Source organism: Oreochromis aureus, linkage group 7 (genome assembly GCF_013358895.1).
Source record: "Oreochromis aureus strain Israel breed Guangdong linkage group 7, ZZ_aureus, whole genome shotgun sequence".
Taxonomy (NCBI): Eukaryota; Metazoa; Chordata; class Actinopteri; order Cichliformes; family Cichlidae; genus Oreochromis; species Oreochromis aureus.
Genome location: NC_052948.1, coordinates 57,691,093 through 57,714,693, shown reverse-complemented (window position 1 = coordinate 57,714,693; position 23,601 = coordinate 57,691,093). Strand labels below are relative to the sequence as shown.

The window sequence follows — 23,601 nt, the reverse complement described above, 5'->3', positions numbered from 1 at the left end:
CATATGTCATAACAGGTCTTACTATCATCTTCGAAATGTTCCCTTTCACTCTTGCTGCTATCCTCCTGTCAAACTCTCCACCCACTCCACACTGTCTGCATGCTCTTCTTCCTCTCTCTTATGCACGCTCTGTTACTTTGGAGATTTGACCATGGATATTTAAATTTATCCACTTTCAGAAATTCTATTCCTTGTACACTTTTGTGCTACTTTTTGAAGTTCTGATGAAAAAGGTGAGATGCTGTATTAGAGTAGTTTGCTTTTATGGTGTAAAATTTGATATACGTCAATGAGATGTAGTTCTTTTAAGCTAACTTTATCTGACTTGTCAGTTCAAGAAAAACAATGACCATTTTAATTAAAGTAATTCATGATTTATCAAGATGTAAAAATGGGATCTGTCAGTATATTCTGCTGTATATGTTATTGTCTATCTGGGTATTCCATCTGTTTAATGACAATACCTTGATGTAGAGTAATGGTTAACTTCATGTATTTGAATTGAATCAGTGAAAGAATTTAGAGTTGCTCCACCGTAGCTCAATAAGGTTGATCCAAACAAGGCAGCAGCTAAAACCAACGGCAAGGCTACAAAATTAAGACTTAACCAATGAATAATGCCATGGTGTCCACATCTATGTTGTATGTATAATCTGAGGACACATGCTGCACATGACTGATTATGCCTCGCAGGTATAATGTTATATAGCACTATATAGTGTGGAGGGAAGACTCAAACATGTAGCTAATAGGTCAAATAGACGGCATAAGACCATACAGCCATCTCTGTGTTCTGGGTTTAACTCATATGAGTGTGTCAGCCTATACAGCACCTGCCTCCTTATACAGACTTTTGTTAGTTGTTTTAAATGTAGCCATTCTGTGGTGGCACCATGTATATCTAAGGATAGTGCTAAAGGGATGTGTTAAATGTAACAAGAATGGTCCATAAATGATCCATAAATGTTGGAAATGAGATCAGGTTTCTTGGTATGAATCAAAGCTAAAGAAAACTTACCGTAATGCTGTTCACTGAACAGTATCGATGTGTTTCTTTCAGTTCATTCAGCACCTCCATACAAACTTTTTTCTATTATTAAGCTTGAATTCAAAAACAGGAAAATTAGTTTGTTTTCGTGTAAATACAGAACTGGTTTATTCACATGAAATACCCCTGAATATAATGGTAAACAGAGAGTTAAAAAGGATATCCCAATAAAATATCATTATTAAGGCGCATTTGCAATGATTAAAATCACAGCTAACTGTCCATGCTATGATGGACTGCTGTTTTTTGCAGGCACACCAGTGTATTTTACAAATCATTGCAATCCTCAGTGTCCTGCACTGTTTATTACAAACAATAGAAAACAGTACTGAATACAAATGAAAATATGCAATATCCATAAAAATATGCATTACTGTGAGTGAAGCCATAGTGTAATTCTGTCTCTTTTTCTCTTTTTTCTGATTAGGCCTAAACCACAGTTTATATCACAGAGGGTTTTTTGTTTTGTTTTGTTTGTGTCTGTTTATGTTTTTAAAAATTTCACTCAGTGGTTTTGAGGAATCAGCAGACTGAAAGAAAGATCGAAAAAAAAAAAAAACTATTTTATGGCACAAGATGAATACACCAAAGGACAACATTAACACTGAAAAGAGCAGATATGAGGCATGTGTCTGTCTTGCCTATGGAACCTTAAGTAGCACCTTAAAAATATAAGATTAACCACAAGGCTTCATTTATTCTGGATACTATCTAGTTTAGTTTAAAAAAAAACTAATGTGGATAAACTGGATTTGCAACACAGGTTGTCAGTGCCACACAATGCAAAAGCAAACCAATCGTTTCTCACATCAGGCCAGCGCCAGAACAGCAGTTTACCTCTGCTCAAGCTGAATAAAAGGCTAGAAATTGCTTTTGTGAACAATTACATTATTATAGTAATGCGTCATTTCCTGGCTGGTCCTGATTTTTCTTTTAAAGAAATGGCTTGCAGATCATTTTCCAAGGGGCTAAATGGCCCGTGGATGCGGTCAAAGGAGAGTGAAGCAGTAAAACCACTAACCCAGTTTCACAGGGCCAGCCATACACATGTATGTACAAAGCCAATTCCAAAAAGTCAGAATATTGTGTTAAATCTAAATAAAACAGAATGCAATGATTTATACATTACATATACATTTAGTTAAAGCTATTTTTCTCAGAACTAAACTGTGGTTAAGCTACAACTTAGGCAAACTGTGGAAGAGGTGTAGAAGTAAAGCTGGGATCTTTTACATTTTTATTCATTCTATTTGGAGAATTTTTTTTAAAAACATATCAGAACTTGTAGCGGCCAATCCTCTGCACAATCCATGCAGCATTTGGTGAGATAGCTGAGTCTTGAGATAAGTTCTAAGTGAACCTGCCATCTGTAGAGCCATTCTATTAGCACAGCTATAACCACTTCTTATAACCACTTTTCCAATTAGTAGATGACCTGCTCTACCTCCCAAGATGCAGCCATCCCTAAATGTACATGCTCAGATATATACATATATACCCCAGATGTATGCATTACCCTTTAGTTAGCCAAGTCCATGCTGTAAGGCCTCAAACTGAGCATCTTTTGCTGTAGTCATTTTGCTATTTTGCAAGTCGATGTGATGAGATCTGAATAAGAAACCCAGGGGCCGCATGCTCATACAATAGCAGCTTTCCAGTCACAAAGTAAGCTATACCCTGCTTGAGATTCCTTCAGGACACCTTTGAGAAACATTTTCATTTCATCTGGAAAGTGTTGACTGAGATCACAGATGAAGGAGTCAGTGGTAATTTTCCCATATGAAATGGCCCTGTGGGCTTCAGTTTAGGTCGGTGGGTATGCAGGCGACCAATGACCAGAAGACAGCGGCCTGGGTTTGAATCCGACCTGGGACTCTTTGCTGCATGTCTTCCACCCTCTCTCTCTCTTTGCTTTCCTGTCTGTATCCACTATTGCTATCAAATACCCCCCAAAATGGCTCTGCAAGCAGAGAAGTTGCTCCCTGCTGAACATTGGAGTAGAATTTAGGATTCAGGCACATCCACACTGAATTCCCTCCTCAGACCAGGAAGCTACATCCATCATTTTTATATACAATCTGTGGTTGTGAGCCAACTAACAATATAGTCAGTGGCTCCAGTAGGTGTGCATGGTTAATGAACAGCTAACAGAATGGTAGAATACTCTTAAATCTTTTTGAAACGTGTAAATAACTCAGAATGCTTGAAAGTGAGTTTGAAAATTTCAATCAAATCAAAACTACATGTCATTTTTTTGTTTCTACCACTAACACAACTCATCAATAATGCTAGACTAATGTAAGAAAGTGTTCACCTTAATCTCTTAATTGAGACTAGCCAAACACTCAAAAGAACAGTTTATGAGTGTGTGGGTTTTGAATACTCATTTACTCAGTACATGGGTACTATGAGTAATCATTTTAAGCAGTTCCAGAAAGTTGACTCTGGATGTAGAATTTTCAGTGGGAGTTTTATTTATCTTCCAAGTGACTTCTTTCATCATTGATCAATAGCCACCATACCATTTATAAAGAGGGACCAGGGAAGCAGAAGAACATCACATCAAGAAGGCCCTGAGTAAATGTGGTTATCCCAGCTGGACATTTGCCAAAGCTGGGAAGGTGCCTAAAGAAAGCTCCAGGCAATCCAGGAGAGAAGAAGGACAACTGCTGCCTAAGCAAAAACACTTAGTGATCCCTTATGTGTCAGGAGTATCGGAACAGCTGAGATGCATTTTCTCAAAACATCATGTCTCTGTAGCTTTCAAAGCCACAGAGAAATGCCAATTTGCATATTAATGACCATGAAACTGACCTCACAGCCCACTGTTAGCCACTGGTGCTAGTTTTAGTCATTATGCAAACGTACTGTTTGTAAGGTTGGGGAAACCTGCAGTCAGCTGAGATGGTGGGATAAAAGCTTGGATCTGAAGTGTTTATTGAACTGACACTAACAATTTTAACTAGCTTTCTCCACATTGTATTCTGACACTGACAGAAACATCTCTGGCTCTGCAAAAGGCAAATACAGACACTTGCTTTGTAGTCAAATTCATGAAATCTATCAGATTGAATATTTCCAAAACATCTTGAGTGTTTTGTATGGGAAATTTAACAGAAAAAAATGATTTGTAAAAGTAATGCAGATGTATATTAACTTATTTGGACAGAGAGGCAGAGCAGCCAAAGAAATCCATGCCGATGCTCCGGGGATAGCCTTCCAGTACCTTCAGTGCCACTGGGTCAAACTTCCAGTAGTGCATTCCACTCAGGAAATTGGCATAGCCTATCAAAGGGCGAAAGAATGCAACAGTGAACTCCAGATGTACAGGTTAAAACCTTCTCTAGACCTACCAGTCACTAAGTCAGAGGCAGAGATTACACTCCTCACCATATCTGTCCAAAAAAGCTCCATCGATGTGGCTGGGCATTCCCCTCCACTCGTAAATGCTGTGAGGGTGGATGTCATTGATTCGATTATCCTGAACATTGAAGACCCAGTAGTAACTCGACTTGAAGAAGTAGACTTTCTCAGTATGGTCCTCTTCCCACTTCAAAGCTGCTTCAATGTCTGTTACAGGAAGACCCAGCCGCCTCACTGAATCTGGCCCTGTTATCTTCCTTTCAGCATCAAAAACCCAGTAGCTGTCACCTGCCATAGCAACAGTGAAAATGAAACTTCAAATGCTGCTCTCATTTACTGAGGAAAATGACTATTTGTGCAGTAGGATTCCAGTAATAATAAGTAACCAGGATGTTGTTTCTAGAAATCATCACTGCTGAATACACGTAAAGCACATCCTTGTGAAAAAGTACAACCACGTAACAACAACATTCAAGGCTACGTATCTCTACCATAAACTCGTGTGTCACTGTGGTGAAGATTATTATTTTATTTAACCTTTTTCCTCATGTTCCCACAGTTCACCAGATTTACCTCATTTCCTCTCTTGACTTTTTCATCACTGATTGGCCCCTGAGTTTCTTTCTCCCTTAACTGAACTCACCGGACACACATTTTATAAAGACTTCATTCCCTTTCACTCACTATTTTTACTTCCACATGGCAGTTAAGAATTTTACAGTCCATGTGTATCCACTTTTGTTTGACTAGTTTTGAGGAACAAAGGATATTTTTGTTGAAATACTTGTTTAATGTGTCCTTCCCCCGTGTCCTCCAGAAAAAAATTGACAAGTTCGCGTCTGTACCTTGGAAGAACCAGATGTTGCCAGACTTGTCTTCAAACGCAGCATCAATGTGTTCCGGAATTCCTTTCCAGTGGCGTGATGATAAAGCTGGATAACCAGCTTGTAGCTGCCCATCACGGATTCGCCAAATATATTGAGACTTAAAGAAGAAGAGCTCTCCCCTGATCATGGATACGGCATCAAAGTTTGTTTTGCAAGCGTTTGGCTGGAACACAGCAACAAACGTAGTCTGAAAATTTTTGTCTATGAACTATCATGCAAAGCAGCAAAATACAGGACGGGTTATGTTTTTAAGTAAATACATGTATTTTCAAGGGCCTCACCAGTTCAGTCTGAATCTCATTGGTCTCTGTCATCACAGGCGGTGTGTGGCGAGGGGATCCGTACAGATACTGAATGCCCCTTTTGTCGTCCTCACTCAGCTGCAGAGGGTAAGAGTCACTATAGAATGGGCACATCACAGCATCGGGCTCAAGGGAGTGCTGCAGGCCCAAAACATGGCCAAACTCATGAGCTGCCACTTGGAGGAGGTCTGTGCCTAAACAAGCAAACAAAGGAGGGCAGTCAAACTTAGAGTAGTTATTTTTTGTTCCATTCAGCTCAAAGTATTTCAAATGTACTCACCAGCATTATTGCCCACTGTCCAGTGCTCATCATAGTCAAAGTGGACTTCTCCCTCTCTCTGTGTCTGGGGGAAATAGGCGTGAGCAAGGATTCCTCCTGGACCATCGAATGGTAAGCTGTCCCCATGCCAGTACCTACACAATCACTTCTGTTAGAGGACAAGGTAAACCTACCACATATCATTCTTTTGGTGCTCTTTCTCTATGCTAAGCATGTTGTAAATTGAGTACAGTGTAACTCCTAATGCTAAATATTAGTTCTAAATCGCAATACACATCAATCAATGATTCAGCTAATACCCTTATAAACATCCAATTGGCAGTGTTGTGCAGATACATAAATCAACAATCTTCCTGTGTGCGTGCACGCGCGCGCGTGTGTGTGTGTGTGTGAGAGAGAGAGAGAGAGAGAGAGAGAGAGTGTGCAAGTCATGAAATGTACTTGAAAATGAGTGTGAGAAGCCACAATAAGTATCCTCATCGCAGGGAGGGGCAGGAGTGTCCAGCGGGGAGCAGTCCATGTCCCACAGGGGCCAAGGCTCAGCCATGTGCACACACAAAGACACACACACAGGCCATTCGGTCACTCACTTACTCACTCACTCACTCATACATACCCACCCACCAATGGCACACAAAAACACATAAAGACATATACTGAGCCCCTCTTTTGAGTTGCAGGCAAGCAGACGCCCCCCTGAACCAGCAGCAAACCGGGACACAGCCAGAGCGCCCCACAAACCACCTGTAGATGCCCATTCCAAGCAGGGTGTATGAAACAGGGGTGTAGGAAGACTACCACCCCAATCAGTGTTGAAGGTGCTATGTTGGCTGGGTGTGTTGTGGGGGATGAGTGTATAAAGTGTACAGGATGAGTATGACTGTGCGAAAACTAAAGGGCTGTTAAAATTAGGGGAGTTCATCCCAAACACCCAACTGCTGAACGGCAGTGCTCATCCACAAACAATATTTAAATTAAGGTCCTTTGAATTTACAAAATTTGAAGCACATAAAAGCACAACATTTAATGTATTGCCACTCCCTAAAAAGGTTCATTTTGTTGTCATATGGTAATATTGAGAACTGCTTGTGTCCTAAATTAGTTTGTTTTAGTAACTTTAGTGATTTTGGTAAATGGTAAATGGACTGGTTTCAGCCATTGAGTCATCATGTTCAGCACTCTGAAACAGATTCTGCGAGGCATGAAGAAATATGTGTAAGAACAAAATTAAGTATTTATTTTGCTTTTACAATAGGGCATGACTTAAATATGCCACAAAGTGAGTAGCTGTTAAAGGGAATGTCTGCTTGTAGAATTATACTTGGATTGCATTATTTAGCTAGACAAAATGATACAATGGTCAAAAACCTTTTTATGTGGACTTGTTGACTAGTTGAAATTTCAGTGGACCAATGTTTCTGTAAGAAAACTATGTAAGACATGCTTTGATATTAAAGTATGTCAGTAAGCTATATATCAGGCACATGATGCATTTCTACGCTGCACCAAGTAAACTAGTGGCTAGCCTATTTTAATGTGTACAAAGTGTGTTATACAAAAAATGGTAGAGTGATAGTTTTTAACTGAGTATATAATAGTAAAAAAGAATAAAGCAGTAGTTCTAAAAATAAGTCGTGAAAGTAACTTGTACACACGTTAGAACTTGAATTGCTGACAAAGTAAGTGAAGTGTGGCAGGGCACTGAAAAACAAGAGAGCTGTTATGACATTGAAGTATCATGAATCTGATGCTAAATGACTCTTCTGATTTGATACAATATGTAGCCAGAGGCATGCTATTAAAAATCCCACCAAACAAGTCCTATGTTGCATTTGTTCCATAATCTTCTCTCAGTCTTGGCTGGGAGACATCTGGTTTAGTGTTTCCTGGTTTACTCCGACAGAAGGAGTCATGCCTAAGATTTATGTCTGGGTCTTTAAAAAAACGTTGATTCTGTTCATCTGGAATGTAGCGTTTTCAGTTGGAGAAACGTTTTGTCACTCATCCAAGTGACTTCTTCAGTCTCAGCTGACTGCAGGTTTCCCCAGCCTTTTAAACTGTACATTTGCATAATGACTGAAACTAGCACCACTGGCAAACACTGGGCTGTGAGGTCACATGACCCAGAAACTGACCTCACAGCCCATTGTTCACCAGTGGTGCTAGTGCGAGAGAGTAAAAGGTCTTTTATGTTTGAACAGATAAAGAGAGCTATAACAGACCTTATCCATATTTGCTAAAAGTAAATAATCTTTATTCTTAATTAAAGATATAATAAAAATATAAGTTTGATTAATATGTTGAATGAGAAATGCAGTTTGAAAACTAGTCTAATATCCAGATTGTGTCTGCACAGACATGATCCAGGTTTGACCTTGGCAGCTTAGTGTCTGTGTGTGGCTGGAAAAATGTGAAAGATAAGAAATGTGCTGCCAACCCATAATTATACATGATTCTTGACATAAAGTCAGAGAAACATAATTGAAGAGAAATAGCATAACCTCAATAAGGCATGAAATGAAGCATATTCATGTATGACTGAACATTCATATGTGATGGAATTATTGACAAATTAAGTACTGCATAGAAAAGAAAAAAAAATGTAATAAAGTGATTTTTAAAATTGCTTTAAATAATTGATGTGGAAAAGTCAGATAGATAGAGAGAGGATGATAAAGGTCATCAGGTGATCAGACGTCAACAATGTGACTGGATGTCACAAAGGGTCAGGCCACTCAGAAGATGTGACGTCCAGAAAATGGGGGGAGAAAGCATGACCAGGTATAAAAGTTAGATGAAAAAGTGATACAGGGTTCTTCCCTTTGTCTTCTGAAAGATGAGCAGTTCAGAAGATCGGACCTAAGATGTTAAAGATTCCAGCAGAGACCCCAGAGGGATCGACCGCTGGACTGTGAACCTGCAAACTGGTTTTGTATTTTTTGACTTTTTCTCTGCTCATTTTTGCCGTGTTAGAATATTGATTCAAAAGGATTTGGATTTCATTTGTTTTCCATTGATGTGTCTCCTAATGGGTCATACCTACGCTCATTCTCCCTAACCTCCTCCCTCACAAGGATTAGAACAAGGTCAGCATTGGCTCAGAGTTGGTTAATTAGAAAAGTATAATTCAGGCGATTTGAATATTATTTTGTGATTGTTATTATTTCATGCTTTGCTCTTGATAAATTGCTTTAATAAAATGCCCTGCAATTAAAGTCTAAATTATAGACATTCCCTTTTCAACCCTTTGTGAAACAGTAAAGGTAAAAATCTGAGTATTGTTCCTCGTTTGTATAACTAGATCTTACGGTTTACTCCAGCACTTTAAAAGTAGCAGGCCCTTGGGAATTAGTTTTCAAAGCCACCAAATTCACCCTAGTTAGTTACCAAGTGCACCCATCTAGAGGGGAGCTGCCATTAATGGATGTGGCTGGTAGGACCGGGCCTGCAAGGCTACTCAGGTCCCCGGTTTTTATTATCAGAAAGCAGGGTAGAGACCCGGAGGGCTTCAAGGCAGTTATTACTGGTCTAATCCCCACACCCACTGGGTCTATCTAAACTCTGAGCTGCACACTGGGTAAGATTCATAGGATAAAGATTAGGATTAGTTAGGCAGAGAGCTGATTCAGACTTCCTGTATTGGGGTTCTGGTTCTGGTTTTACAAGTCTTGCTAAGCCCCTGCCTGAACATGTCAGCATTTGTTTAGGAAGAATGATTTTAAAAAACTTAAGTGAAAGATTTTTGATCATGGAGCCCACATGTACCATACAGAGTAGTCTTAATCCTGCTCCAGGTGCTCAAAGAAGCTGTGCTTTGCTGTGGCTTTTGGCCACCGTCTTTGCAGTTGTGTGGATTCAAACATCAGAATGAACCTCATATTACCAAAAAGTTGATTCTGTTCATCTGGACGTAGCGTTTTGTGGGAGAAACGTTTTGTCACTCATCCAAGTGACTTCTTCAGTCTCAGCTGACTGCAGGTTTCCCCAATCTTACAAACAGTACATTTGCATAATGACTGAAACCACTGAAGGAACAATGGGCTGGGAGGGAGTTCCTTAATCTTAATTGTGCAAATTCTCATGACCATTGATCAACAACCACTGACCAAAACCCACTGATCAAAGCCCACTGATCAATGGCCATGAGTACCATTCACAGAGAGTTGGGGAATGGCTGTAATCACAGCATTGTAAGATGGCGAAAGATGTACCCTTAGGCCCCCTCCTTGATTCAGAGATGGTCTTTCCCTTTTCACGTAAATGGCCTCCTTGACTCCATGCGTACACTATGTTACTCTGCTTGTGTCGGGGGACCCGATCCTTGGGGTGGACCAGTTTTTGGCGCAGCATGTTTTGGGGTTTAAAAGCCACAGAGACACGGTGTTTAGAAAAAATGCGTCTCAACTGTTCCGATACTCCTGACACATATGGGATCACTACAGGTTTTCGCTTGGGCAGCGGTTGATCAGTGGTCTTTGATCAGTGGGTTTTAGTCAGTGGTTGTTGATCAATGGTCATGAGAATTTGCATAATTAAGATTAACCTCCCAGCCCTTTGTTCCTTCAGTGGGCTGGTTTCAGTCATTATGCAAATGTACTGTTTATAAGATTGGGGAAACCTGCAGTCAGCTGAGACTGAAGAAGTCACTTGGATGAGTGACGAAACGTTTCTCCCACAAAACACTACATCCAGATGAACAGAATCAACTTTTTGGAGATTTACTTTCCTGGATGATTGAGAATGCATCAAGACGAACCTCATATTATTTAATATAAAAACTAAAATTATCTTAAGGCAAATGAACTCTTGGTAAAAACATAGGTTACTTAGTTTCTTGTTTTTTGTTTAATTATACTAGCTAGTTTCTTACCTTGCAGTTGCTTTGGAGGTGTGCCTGTGTCTACTGTCTGCCTAGATTGGCATGTGTGCTCACCGTTCCACACCACAGCTACATCTGGGCAGGCCAGAGCTTAAGTGATTTGATATATAAATATTGATGTACTAGTTTTGTTGTATATTGTAATTCTGAAACTACTTAATGCTGATTACGATTTGGGGGTTTTAAAGTGCTAGAACATGAAGAAAAGTACAAACACATCATGTGCGATTACTGTACACAATGTTAATGGTCAAGATTTCATCTATACAAATGTTTAAGTCATAATACTTGCAGCTGCTTCACATTCATGCTTAAGATGGCTCATCTAGAATTTGGCCAAGAAACAACAAATCACAGAGTTCCTTTTTTACAGCTTTATTTCTGCTGTATCTCGTCTTCCATCTTCTCATTAATGACAGTATATATGAAAAAAAATCTGAAGCTGAGCTTGAACAGGATGATCATATCTAATCATACAAGCAATTCCATCAGGGAAAAGTTAGAAAAGATGAAGTCGAGGTTTATGAAATCTCACCGAAAATTTGCAAGTGGATTTGAAATATGTAAGGCAGGCAAGGCATTCATTTAGGCATCTTGCAACTGGGGGAATCTGCAGCGGTTTAGAGGATTGCTCAAAACGTCATGCTCTGTATTTATTTTTCATTCCTGTTAATATTTCTGTTGAATAAATGAGTGACAAAGCAAACTGTCCTTGGGTTGTTGTTTTAGGTAAATCAATGTCTCAGTTTAGCTGAATGTTTATTCTTAAAGGCCAGTGTTGTGTTGCTCACTGGTGGACATGTCTCACCTGTTGAAGTCAATGATGATGTCAGCATTCTCACTGGTTACTTCTCTGAACCTGAGAGGAGTAACAGCACCCCACACACCAAACGCCTCCTGGAAAACACTCCGCACTTTGTCCTCACTCATCTGCCAGGGAAAACGTATGATCCTGGTTGGCACAAACACATTAATATTATGTTAACATACATTTAATATATATGTTCATATGGTATGCTAGACGTCTTAAACTCTTGGAAATCCATGTGGATCAATAGCATTAAACAACATAGCTGTCTTTGGCTCGTCCCTGCCTATTTTTGATTTGCATATGTACCTGGTAGGCCTAAGAGCGAATTCCCTTTGGAGTCTGTTGGGGTTTGTTTTGTTTTTTTTTATTTTTCTATTTTTTTTATTGTGGTGTCCAAAGTGGTTAAAGCAGTGGTCTTGGGAACACATTCGAGGCAATTTTGGTTGCTTTTTCCAGGCTTATGGGTTTCAGTGCATAAGTATCCACCACAAGTAGCACCTGAAGACTAGGGAGGAGCTTCATTTGATTCTGGTTGGGCAGCTAGAAGGATCGGGCTGTGGTGAATTCTCTATTTTTAAGCTTCTGCTTTTGGTCCTTCTGTGTCAGTTTTGTGTATTTGGGCAATAGAGTAGAGCTTTGTTTCTGATAGCAATACCAATTAAAGGCATGCATGTTTTTCTGGGGAATAACCTGGCAGTTAGTCCACCACCCGCAATTGTGACGACTTGTCCGTCAAGTTCAAGTTCCTTTTATTAGTACCCTTATTATTTATTTTGCAATTATGAGGTGGCACTCTGCTCAAACACAGGCACTAGTAAATCTGTACAAGCACCAGACTTCATTAAGACTACAAAGAGCTGTCATAAATAGGTAAATGCAGGTTTTAAAAAAACAAAATTTGAATAGCTTAAGAAACAGTGTCTTATATAAAAAGACCTTCCTTCTCTTCAGTTTTCTTCTTTTACCAGTCCCTACATTAAGTACACCCCATTCCTGCCTTTCTTTCTCTCGCGCTGCCTCCTAACATGCCTTCCTCCTTTCCTCTGTGTTTGTCTTTGGCCACCAGCACCTTGTTGGATGTTGCCTAAAGGGCTCGGAAAGAAAAAAAGCGTCTGGACTTTAAGTTTCTTGAAGACATTTCACCTCTCATCCGAGAAGCTTCTTCAGTTCTTCTCGGATGAGAAGCTAAGATAACCTGGATGACTGAGAATTTTCACAAACACGGTGGATGTTGTTAACAACCTAGGCCCCGACTGCATGTTTTATTTGGCCAAGAGTTTATGCAAGATGCACCTTTCTGATACAACCCTCCCTGTTTATCCGGGCTTGGGAGTGATATTAAGAGTGCACTGGTTTGTGGCCCATTTTTCAAACAGTAAATTAGAAAATTCATCAATAAAAATAAATTTCTTAGCAATAAAAATATGATTCTGATTAAAGAGCTTGTGATTATTCGTGGATAAACCATTATAGAAACATAACAAGTTATTATGGTAATTGCCAATACTGTACATTTAGGGCAGCTATGGCATAAACCTCATACTGGTTGGTGATGTAATAAATTTGTTAAGCTTAAAGTTCCAGTTCTTCCACCATTTATAAGATAGCTGCTAGTTGTTTTGACAAATGAAAACTAGAAACAATCTACATCACAAGTCTTAATGTGAAACTAAACAAACATATTTGTTTCATTAGATCCCCATACTGAACCAAAAACCATCAGCTTTGGGCAAATTATGGTCATGTAGGCAGCCATGTAACACATCAGTAAAACAAAGAAACAAGCCACTGTAGTTAGAGGCTTTTTAGTGTTTCTTACTTGTAAGTTAAGTCTGTCTTCTCCCATCGCCTGCCATAGAGCGCAAATCGCTTCCTGCGCTGCTGTCTACTCAAGGTGCCCCTCCTCTTTTTCACATTGTTGTACGTCGTGCTGAGCTGCGTTAAGGCAGGATAATCTGGGACTCCACAGCGAGGACGATTCCACAAATCTGTGTCATTTTGGGACTTCAAATCGTACTCTTCATTTAGTGTGTCCTGTTCATGACTTGGCCTCTTCTTCAGACCGGCGTGACTGTTGCTCCATCTCTGGGGGAAAGAAAACAGAGTCAGAGTACTTTTTAGTTTTAATAGATACATAAAGATGTAATGTTGGCTATGCACCATTTCTGCCACCTTTCTACTGGTAAACTCCAGGTTATCCTTGGCTTTTGACTTCATACACACTTCTTTGAAAGTAAATCATCACAAAATACTGATGCTGATGACATAACGTTCATAACATTCACACCCTCCTGGAGAAAGTACTTTCATTATACAAAATGCCTCATTCACCCATTATACAAGCACTTCTTTCTATGCTTAGGTGCTTCCTATTAGCTAATATTCATACATATTCCTACTCCAGTAGATTTGATTTGATTTGATATACCTTTATTAGTCCCACAAGGGGAAATTTCATAAGGCTGCCGACCTATTGCACGCAATGGCGGCACCATCTTACCCTCCGACCATACATACATTACACAAAAACATCACATGGGGAAGACAGGTCAGAGAGGTATAACAATGGAAAATGCACCACATGAGGAAAGATAAGGAGAAAAAAAATAACTCCTCCCAGACTGAGCTCCAACAGGGAGATCAGTTTGAGAACAGAAAAAAAACACCTCTGCACATAGCACATGAAAAAAAAAAAAAAAAAAACTCTTAATACACCAAAAAACACATGACAAGCAACAGGGGTGGGTAAAGGGTGAGAGACAGCCAATGTAGACAGTACATCCGGGCCTGCAGCCTATGTGCTGGTCTCCATGATCCACCGTCAGCATTGGAAGGGAATAAGTGTCGAAGGCGTCTGGAGGGGGGAGGGGGGATGAGTGTATGTCTGCATGTGTATATATGTCTGTGTGTGTATGTGTCCAGAGTTCAGCTGAGACAGAGTAAACAGTCTTCCAGCCAACCCAGGTGGCCTTGCATAGAAAGGGAAGAACAGTCAAAACACAGTTGTTATCAAGGTTTTAGAGAACAGACTGTGAGAGAGTGTTCCAGGGAAAAGTAATACAAAAAACACGAGACTAGACAGGACACAAGAGGCTAAGCAGGGAAGCTAAGGGAGAGGAGGAGGAGGAGAGGAGAAAAGTGCGACCGCCTTCGTCAAGAGCAAGAGCGGAGTGCACAAACTGGGTGTCATCAGGACGCTACAACAAAGAGCAAACACCATCCCCACAGACACAGCGGCCAGGGAAGCAGAAGAACATCACATCCAGAAGGCTCTGAGTAAATGTGGTTATGCCAGCTGGGCATTTGTCAAAGCTGGGAAGGCGCCTAAAGAAAGCTCCAGGCGATCCAGGAGAGAGGGACAACTGCTGTCTAAGTGAAAACCCTTAGTGATCCCTTATGTGTCAGGAGTATCAGAACAGTTGATACAGTTGAACAATCTAAAAGCCGTGTCTCTGTGGCTTTTAAACCCCAAAACATGCTGCACCAAAAATTGGTCCACCCCTAGGATTGAGTCCCCTGACACAAACAGAGTAATGCAGTGTACGCTGTTAAGTGCCAGGAGGACTGCCATGATTTTTACATCGGTAAACCAAACAACCTCTGACTAAGTGGATGGCACAACACAGAAGAGCTAACTCGTCAGGCCACAATCTATTCAAACCTACAGGCCAGTGGACACTCTTTCATTGATGAGGATGTACATATCCTGGACAGGGAGGAACGCTGGTTTGAGCGCGGAGTCAAGGAGGCCATTTACGTGAAAAGGGAAAAACCATCTCTGAATTGAGGAGGGGTTCATCTTTCACCATCTTACAATGCTGTGATTGCAGCCATTCCCCAACTCTCTGTGAATGGTACTCACGGCCATTGATCAGTGTGCTTTGATCAATTGTCTTTGATCAGTGGTTGTTGATCAATGGTCATGACAAATTGCATCAAGGAACTCACCTCACAGCCCATACAGTGGTGCTAGTTTCAGTAGTTGTGCAAATGTACTGTTTATACGGTTGGGGAAACTTGCAGTCAGTTGAGACTGAAGAAGTCACTTGGATGAGTGACGAAACGTTTCTCCAACTAACAATCACTACGTCCAGATGAACAGAATCAACCTTTTGGAATTTGTAGTTAGTATTTTTCTGAAGAATATTTGGACTGCAGACTGGACCAGCCAGAGATCAAACCATCAGCCTTATGAGATGACCCTCCTGAGCTCCTGCCACCAAAGTATGATCCTCAGCTCAGTTATCCATCTGATGTTTGAAGCGTCATAAGGTGCTGCGCTGGGCGTCTGTCACACTCCTTCATTACATGCTGACGTCAGCTGCTGGCTCACTTGTGTTGGTTTTTGTTGTCTGATGTGAGGGATGTAAGTTGGCCCAGGCCAGCCTATGATTGTTGGTACAGTTCAGTTTCAGAGTTGCTGAGTGGCCTGTTTTTCACTGAGAAGACAGTTAGCTGTGCTAATATGCTGCCATGTGTATTTTACACTAAGAAAAAGCTGCCGTGACAAGGAAAGAAATCTGTCAGCACAACTTTCTGGACTTAAAATGTAAGAAATCAATGTGTAAAACTGCAGAAAAAGTTTGGGTTGCTCATTGTTTAGATTCTCCAATTTGTTTGTGTTTTGTAGTCAGTAAAAAACTGAAATTTCTATTGTAGAAAATAGAAAAACTTTTCTGTTTTTCACAAAGTTACAGAGGTTTTACTGGAGACAAAGCTAAGCATTTTTCTAATTTGCTAAAATTTATGAAAGCTGAAATTTCTTAGGTATTGAATGGAACAAAATAGGCTTTCTCGTCAAAGGGCATTTTTTGGGAAAAAAACAAAAACAAAACACTACATGACACTACACAACGATAGACTGATGTGCAAATAAGGGAGAAAATTGCTATTATTAATGGAAGGATGAAAGTCAAAGTAAGAGGCAATTCAGTTTTTCAAACGTCAAGTGTACTTTTGGTCTACTTTTGCTGCTGGTTCAGTAAATTTTGTTTGGAGTGATGAAACCTGCAGTTTGAAATTCTGTGAGGTGTTTGCTTTCAGGAACAAAGGTATGTCCATGTATATCGGGTGAACGGAGGGATCCACGCATTGTGTTTACATCTTACGTTTACTTGCTCTTTAATCATTTGCCGTTTCAGCTGTTTGGTGGTTGTTGAAATAACTTGTTCTCCCTCTCGCCTCCAGTACCAAGAGCATTGGGGTTCAACAGGTTAATTGTTTATTGCTTAATTATATTGTGTGGCATGAATGGCCATAATGGAGGTTTTTGTCAGTTGGAAAAGCTGCAAAATGTATGAAAATACAGTTAAAAGTCCAACATTTCAGCTTGTGCTTGTTTGTGGTGAGCAGCAGATCAAACAAGTTAAGAATTATAAATGGCTTCAAGCACTGTAAAACTCATTTAGACACTCAGACACCGAATATCACTGAAATGCAGCCAGATACTGCTAATTGCTTGTTTTTTCACTTTTTCCTGACATGCTTGCATTTAAATCCGGCTCCTTGTCTCCCTGTGTAGGCCATGTCCCTCAGCTGTGAAAGGGTGGAGTGCTCACTCCGGATCAGGGATGAGTGCCTGCCTCAAGTGGAAGAATTTATGTATTTCAGGGTCTTGTTCACAAGCAAGGTGAGAAGAGAGTGGGAGACTGGCAGGTGGATTATATCAATTGCAGATACTGAGAGAAGTTGTTGCTATACCAGTCAATCTGTCCTTACGCTCACCTATAGTCATGAGCTGTGGGTAGTGACTGAAAGTATGAAATTGCAGATGCAAGCTGCATAAATGAGCATTCTCTGAAGTTTGGCTGGCCTCTCCCTTAGTGACAGGGTGAGGACTTAAGTGAGAGAGCTACTGTTTCTCCACATAACAAGGAGCCAGTTGAAGTGGTTCGCGGATCTGACAAGGACGCCTCCTGGGTGAGGTGTTCAGGGATGTCCTAGGATGCATTGGAGAGATTATATCTCTTAGCTGACTTGGGAATGGCTCAGTGCTACCCCGGAAGAGCTGGAGGACGTGGCTGGGGATGGGGAGGTATGAACTTCTCTGCTTAGGCTAGAAAATGGATGGATAGATAGACTCAAGAATATACTTTCCCTGTCAATTCTGAAGCTACATTGATCTACATTGCTTTTCGGTCCAAGTATAAAAGTATGGACCTTGAATTGAACAGCAGTTCAGTTCTGTTCAGTTCTGTTCAGCAGTGCTGAACCACCACCCCTACTTTAGACCTTTACTTTACAAAAGACCTTGTTGTTTTTGCTTTTTGAGTCTCACTCACAGCAAGCAAAGCTGTTAATCATCAACATCAAATGTCAGGTCTTACATTCAAAACCTTTGAAGCTTTAATTGTGCTATTTGATTTTAAACTTATAAAGGCCATTCAATAAAATAGAGACCATTTAATTCCACCTTATACTGGGTGGAGAGCACTTACTAACATGACGGAGGCTGACTGAACTTAATTCTTAAACTGACCCTTTGTCTTTTAAATCAGAACATCCCTATTTGCTTTGCAGAACAAATAGCATGGGCGTTTGTCTTTGCTAACAGATTAATGGCTGCTAGGGCTTTCCTGCGATAGATTCATAAATCATAAGTTTATTCTGACAAGCAATTTTTTAAAGTAGTTCAATCCACTGAAACTGTGGGTAGTGCAACGACAGTTAAAGACTGCAATCATGTCTTCTATTACTAATATACTAAAAAGTAACGTGGTCAGTAACTGAAGATAAGGATTCACTACCCCATTTGGAATTCAGTCATATTTACCTCATACCTTATTTGCACATCAGTCTATCGTTGTGTAGTGTTGTTGGCCGCAGTTTTGGTTTTTTCCCAGAAAATGGCCTCTGACGAGAAAGCCTATTTTGTTCCATTCAATACCTAAGAAATTTCAGCTTTCACAAATTTCAGCAAATTAGAAAAATGCTTAGCTATGTGTCTAATAAAACCTCTGTAACTTTGTGAAAAACAGACAAGTTTCTATTTTCTATTTTCTACTATAGAAATGTCAGTTTTTTACAGCTACAAAAAAAACAAACTGGACAATCTAAACAATGATCAACCAAAACTTTTTCTGCAATTTTACACATTTATTTCTTACATTTTAAGTCCAAAGAGTCATGGTCACAGATTTCTTTCCTTGTCACAGCAGCTTTTTCTTCATCATGTAGAAAAAAAGTTAAATATGTAACTTCTTTATACTGACAAAAAGGGGATTTTCACTGGACCAGCCCGCTTAAGAAGTAAAATGAGTTTGGCACCCCAGGCTAAGACAGTTTGAACAATGCTGAAGCCGGAGCCATGCTGAGCTAGCAGATTGTTCAATTTAGGATGAGTGACAAAACTATAGTTTGTTTTGTAAGTATGTTGGCAATGAGTACAGGTTTGCTTAAAAGGCATAAACACAGAGTCACATGCCACTAAAAGAAAGCATTGTGTATGCTTGGGAATCCTGCCGATGGGGCCAACATGTCCCCACAGGATAGTGCGGTTCCTGCTTCTCATCCAAATCAGTGTGCCTGAGACACAAGCCATGTGTACTGCTGGGCCCATCTGCAGAAAGGAGCATTATAGTTTTATCTAATAGGTGGTTACACTGAGGATTCTTTGTTGATGATGTTCAAACATGCAACTACACGTATATGTGCAAGTATGAACCTGCACATGACAGAAAAAATGTGCACACACACAGACGAAAATGTGTTCATCAAAGCTACAAAAAGCTGCATCACACACAGTGAGCAGATGTCTGGAAATTCCCTCTTCAGTCATGACATCAGGTCACCTGCACTATAATACCGGGGGTGTTTTATGAGAGGCTGTTAAGGATGGTAATCTAAACATTAGCGAGAATGATCATTTTTACCGTGACAGAAAAAACATGCAGGATTTGAATTAACTCCCTCTTAAACACATGCAATGAGATATCCCACAGATATCCCTTGGCAGATAAAAAGTAGCCAAACTTTAGATAAATGATGCACATAGTGGGAGAAATTTCTCCAGGGTAAATATTTAATGACAAAAAGTCCTGAATATCAGCAGGCTGTAAGTGTTTTGCACACAGAGAGCTGACTGTGCCAAGTGTGGGGAATGTTTGCAGGATGAAGGGTATTAGCATGAATAGAGATGAGAGGCTGCTTCTCCATGGTAAACATCTCTCAGTAAACCTTCAGTCAACCTTCAGTCAACAAGCCCCATCATACTCTAGATAACATCAACTTTTCCATAGGAACCTTTGAAAACATTGCAGTTTCTGTGTGTTGTGGTTTCTAATATGAATGGTTAGTTTTCTCTGTCCTTTGTGTTTTTGAAGGTTTTCCCCTCTTCTGTTCTTTCTGTGTGCCTGCATCTGCCTTTCTCTCAAATCCTTTTTAGGTTACTTCCTGTATTATTTTGAATTGTTTTGATTATTATCTATTTCTGTCTGATTGACTTGATTGTTGTCCTTTTACCCCTCTCTCCCCGGTGTGTCTATTTAGTGCATGTCTTTTCCCTCATTCTTGGTTGCACTTCCCTCACATGCCTCCATCGTGCTTGTTTCACGTGTTTGACCAGTGCTTTTTTGGATTTTTGTTTTTTACTGGACTTTCCTGGCTCACTACACAGGGCATGTCATTAAACCAGTCACTTGTTGTTTTTATTTCCCTCCATGTACCTGCAAATCCCTGTTGTCTGTATATTGGATGCTCTTGTAAAATAGACCTTCACAAACTTCAACAGATTTTAAACTTTTGTCCTCATCCCACACTGTTTAAGATCACTCTTTTGGCCATGTGTGGACAGGGAAAAATTCAGACGTTTGGAAACAATCAAGTAGGCATACGTTTTGCTTTTTGATTAGATTTTATCACCCCCAAACTCCTTTGTTCAGGGTGGAAATTGTGAGCGTATCACGCAGACCCTGCCAATTTCCTTTGATAAAAGTCCCCATCCATAATTGAGGATGTAGGGCAGAGTGATTTCATTTGAAAACAGTTTCCAGATAAAAGTGCATAAGTGTGATTATAGAAACAGTGAGAACTACTGTCTCCAGCAGTGAAAGTATTTGGGCCTGTGATTGGCTCAATACCAAAATAAAACTACTTCTCTATGTCTTGCATTCAAAATACCATGATAATATATCATCCAGATGATATATTATCATGAGTAGCAAAAATACTAGAAGTGTCTAAAATGACCGGTACTGTTAATACAATGAGCAACTTTTTTCAGTTCTTGAAGTTAGACTTAGTTTTAGCTACTTTATAAGCTCCATCCAGTGTATACCCAGCTCAGCAAAAGCTGCAACTCTATTTTTTTCATTGTTGATTAATTTGCTGAATATCTTCTGGAAACAATCACTTAGTGATTTGATCTAGAAAATGTCAAAATACATCTTTTCTTATTTTTTCCAAGAGTCCAAATTGATGTGTTCAAATGTCTTGTTTTGACTAACGAAAATAGCACACCTCTCACACCAAGGAAACAATTAACAAGTCCTTCTTTAACAGTCAACAAATCAAATCATTCTTGTCGAGGTTACTTGTAAAGCTCAAATAAATCGAGAGTACAGAGGAATGGAGGGGAAAAAATGTTTTCTTGTTTTTCTTTTGTCCTTTCAGCTTCTAACATTCTAACATCTTCTGAACATTTTGGTGAAAGACCTCTAAAACATGTCAAGCGGCCCAAACAAGACATGGCTTCAAGGGCCACAAGCCAAACAGCACGATTATCCCACTTAAACTGCCTCTTAAAATATGTGAGTGAAAACAACATGATAGTACAGCCAACTAAGATTATGCACTGCATAAAATGGACAACAATATTGCTTGTTTTTATAGATGCACACTCTGGTCTGACGCGTCTGAACAAGCTACGTTTCTGCAGTTAAAAACACAGCCATTTCCTGTGTGTTGCATTTTACATCATTGTTAGAGCAGTATGAACCACAGAGCTGTGTTTGTCTTCTTCAGGTTTTCATATTGTGAAAAAGTGCATTTTTGAAGGCTTCAAATGACCTATTCTGCTCAACTTTTACCTCATTTTTATTCTCAGACATCATATACCATTTTTTTTCTTTTTTAATTCTTTTATTTCACTTTTAATCAGTTTTCTTCTAATTAGATGTTCCTCATAAACAGAAGATTTGAACATAATGTGGAGAGTTTGTGCTCTTGCATCTCACCGCTGTCTTTCTGTCTAAACCTGAAGACATGTTCTTCAGTGTTCAAGCAGCACAACACTTAATAACAACAATGATTGCTGATGGTTGGTTATTTTAATGTGGATTTTTAACAATTGTGTCAGTCTCCAAAAATATTTGCACTTAACTGTATACATTTGGATGAAGACTTTTTTACATTAACCAGACTAAAACACATGTAAACTAATGTGTTTACATGATCATAACAAAGAATATTAGAGCATAAGATGTTAAGTTGGATAGTCAGGGAACTACACAAAAACTGCAGTCATAAGGATCACTAAAGTGGATTTTGGTATATTAATCTACTTTCATAAACTTTGACTAAAAAAAACAATCTTTAAAACAATTTTTCTTTATTTTTAAAGTTGAGCTTTTGCCTTGACTGTTATGAGCAACAGCACCTTTTCTGGGTAACAGGGTTACTTTGTATAAAATGCTAGTATTTGACTTAATTTGACTTAATGGTCCTGCAGCTGCTTAACCTGCAGATAAACAGATGAATTCATTCGTCAGTCCAGAAGGAAGCCTCCCACACAAAGGAATGTCAGGGACTGACTGTTTGTTAGTAACATGAATCTGTCACAAGCAGCAGGTCTGCTTCAGCTATTATGATTAGTCACTGGAATCAAACAAGGAATAAATAGGAATGCCAGACAGCTGCACAGGGTCCTTTTTGCCAGGGCCGGTTCCTGTCTGTGGACACTTAAAGCTTACAAACAAGTCTTGGTGGTGTTACTCTGCTGCCCACTGCCTGTTTACCTTACGTTTCTGTCTTTAAGTAGTTATCTGCGGTTTTCCCCTGAGTCAGCAAATAAGTAGCGTTTGCACCGGAGTTACCAGGTGCGTGCCTCTGCCTGCATAATCTGACTCTCACTCACCGGAAAGCAGCTCTGGCACCCTCCAGGGTACAGTACACAGTAACAACAATAAAACTCTTTTTTTTTTTTTTTTTTAATCCTTCACAAACAGCACCGTGTCATTCCAAAACAGAGACATCACGCTGGTAATCTGAAGATGTTCTAACTATGAAAATCATAGTTCCCTGAGTCAGTTGTGACAGAAACTCAAAGAGACTTCTCACAAATCTCAGCTGTTCAACCATCAACAGCTTTCAGTGAGAACATTGATGTCTTTAAGAGCAGCGCATGCAGAAGCATTAAGGTATCCAGAACAACAAAGGAACTTACAGCAGCATCCCTAAAATGAGTGGATGTGACGATACATGCAGCACAGTTTTGAACACACACTCACACACACACACACACACACACAGATGAGAAATATCAGGTAATTTTAACATGTTTCATTCATTTATTCATGTCAACTTCTGTATTACTGGGTGTTTGTTCACCATTGCATCTGTGAACACTTTCCCATTCATAAGGATTTCTGGAAAGTGCATTTACGCTTCAGATGCTTTGACTCACCTGCAGCTGCTTGGCGGTCCTGTGGTCGTGTACCGGCAGAGAACAGACGCAGAGGAAAAGGTACAAAGGCAGGATGCTGCCGTAAAACACGGCAGCTCGCAGCATCTTTTCAACGCTGTGACGGCGACCGTGCAACAGAGCGGACGGAGCGAATGAATGTCGGCCCCGGTGTCTTTGTCCTACTCAGGTAACAGGTTTACTACACACGTGATTTAACCCCTTATACTCCCAGGGTTGCAGCTCATGGGTTTCGCAAACTGCTGTAATCTGTAAATCAAAGCGAGTATTACACTCTGCAGGGGAGGATAAGGACCACTGGAAGGTCTTTTGGATTCTTTTTTCCTGAATTCTGAGAAAAAATTTTGCATTTGGGATTTTTTTTTTCTGAATTCTGGAAGAAAACAAAATCCA

At 39.9% G+C, this 23,601-nt stretch overlaps 1 protein-coding gene across 1 annotated transcript; it reads right to left on the bottom strand.

Moving 5' to 3' along the window:
• Positions 1 to 1,142: 1,142 nt before the first annotated feature.
• mmp11b (matrix metallopeptidase 11b) lies at positions 1,143 to 23,361 on the bottom strand. The gene is made up of 8 exons (XM_031734277.2): positions 23,191 to 23,361; positions 13,390 to 13,655; positions 11,568 to 11,711; positions 5,881 to 6,014; positions 5,580 to 5,794; positions 5,257 to 5,461; positions 4,439 to 4,699; positions 1,143 to 4,333 (listed from the first exon to the last, which is right to left on the bottom strand). Exons 1-8 carry the CDS (start codon positions 23,293 to 23,295, stop codon positions 4,206 to 4,208), a joined length of 1,458 nt encoding a protein of 485 aa, XP_031590137.1. The 5' UTR covers positions 23,296 to 23,361; the 3' UTR covers positions 1,143 to 4,205.
• Positions 23,362 to 23,601: the final 240 nt, after the last annotated feature.

What these genes read in the sequence shown, in the direction of transcription:
- mmp11b (XM_031734277.2), bottom strand. Translation starts at nt 23,295, where the DNA reads ATGCTGCGAGCTGCCGTGTTTTACGGCAGCATCCTGCCTTTGTACCTT. An exon ending in AAGACAGACTTAACTTACAA is followed by an intron (nt 11,712 to 13,389) that starts GTAAGAAACACT and finishes TGTGCCAACCAG; the next exon opens with GATCATACGTTTTCCCTGGC. An exon ending in ATCATCATTGACTTCAACAG is followed by an intron (nt 6,015 to 11,567) that starts GTGAGACATGTC and finishes GTGATTGTGTAG; the next exon opens with GTACTGGCATGGGGACAGCT.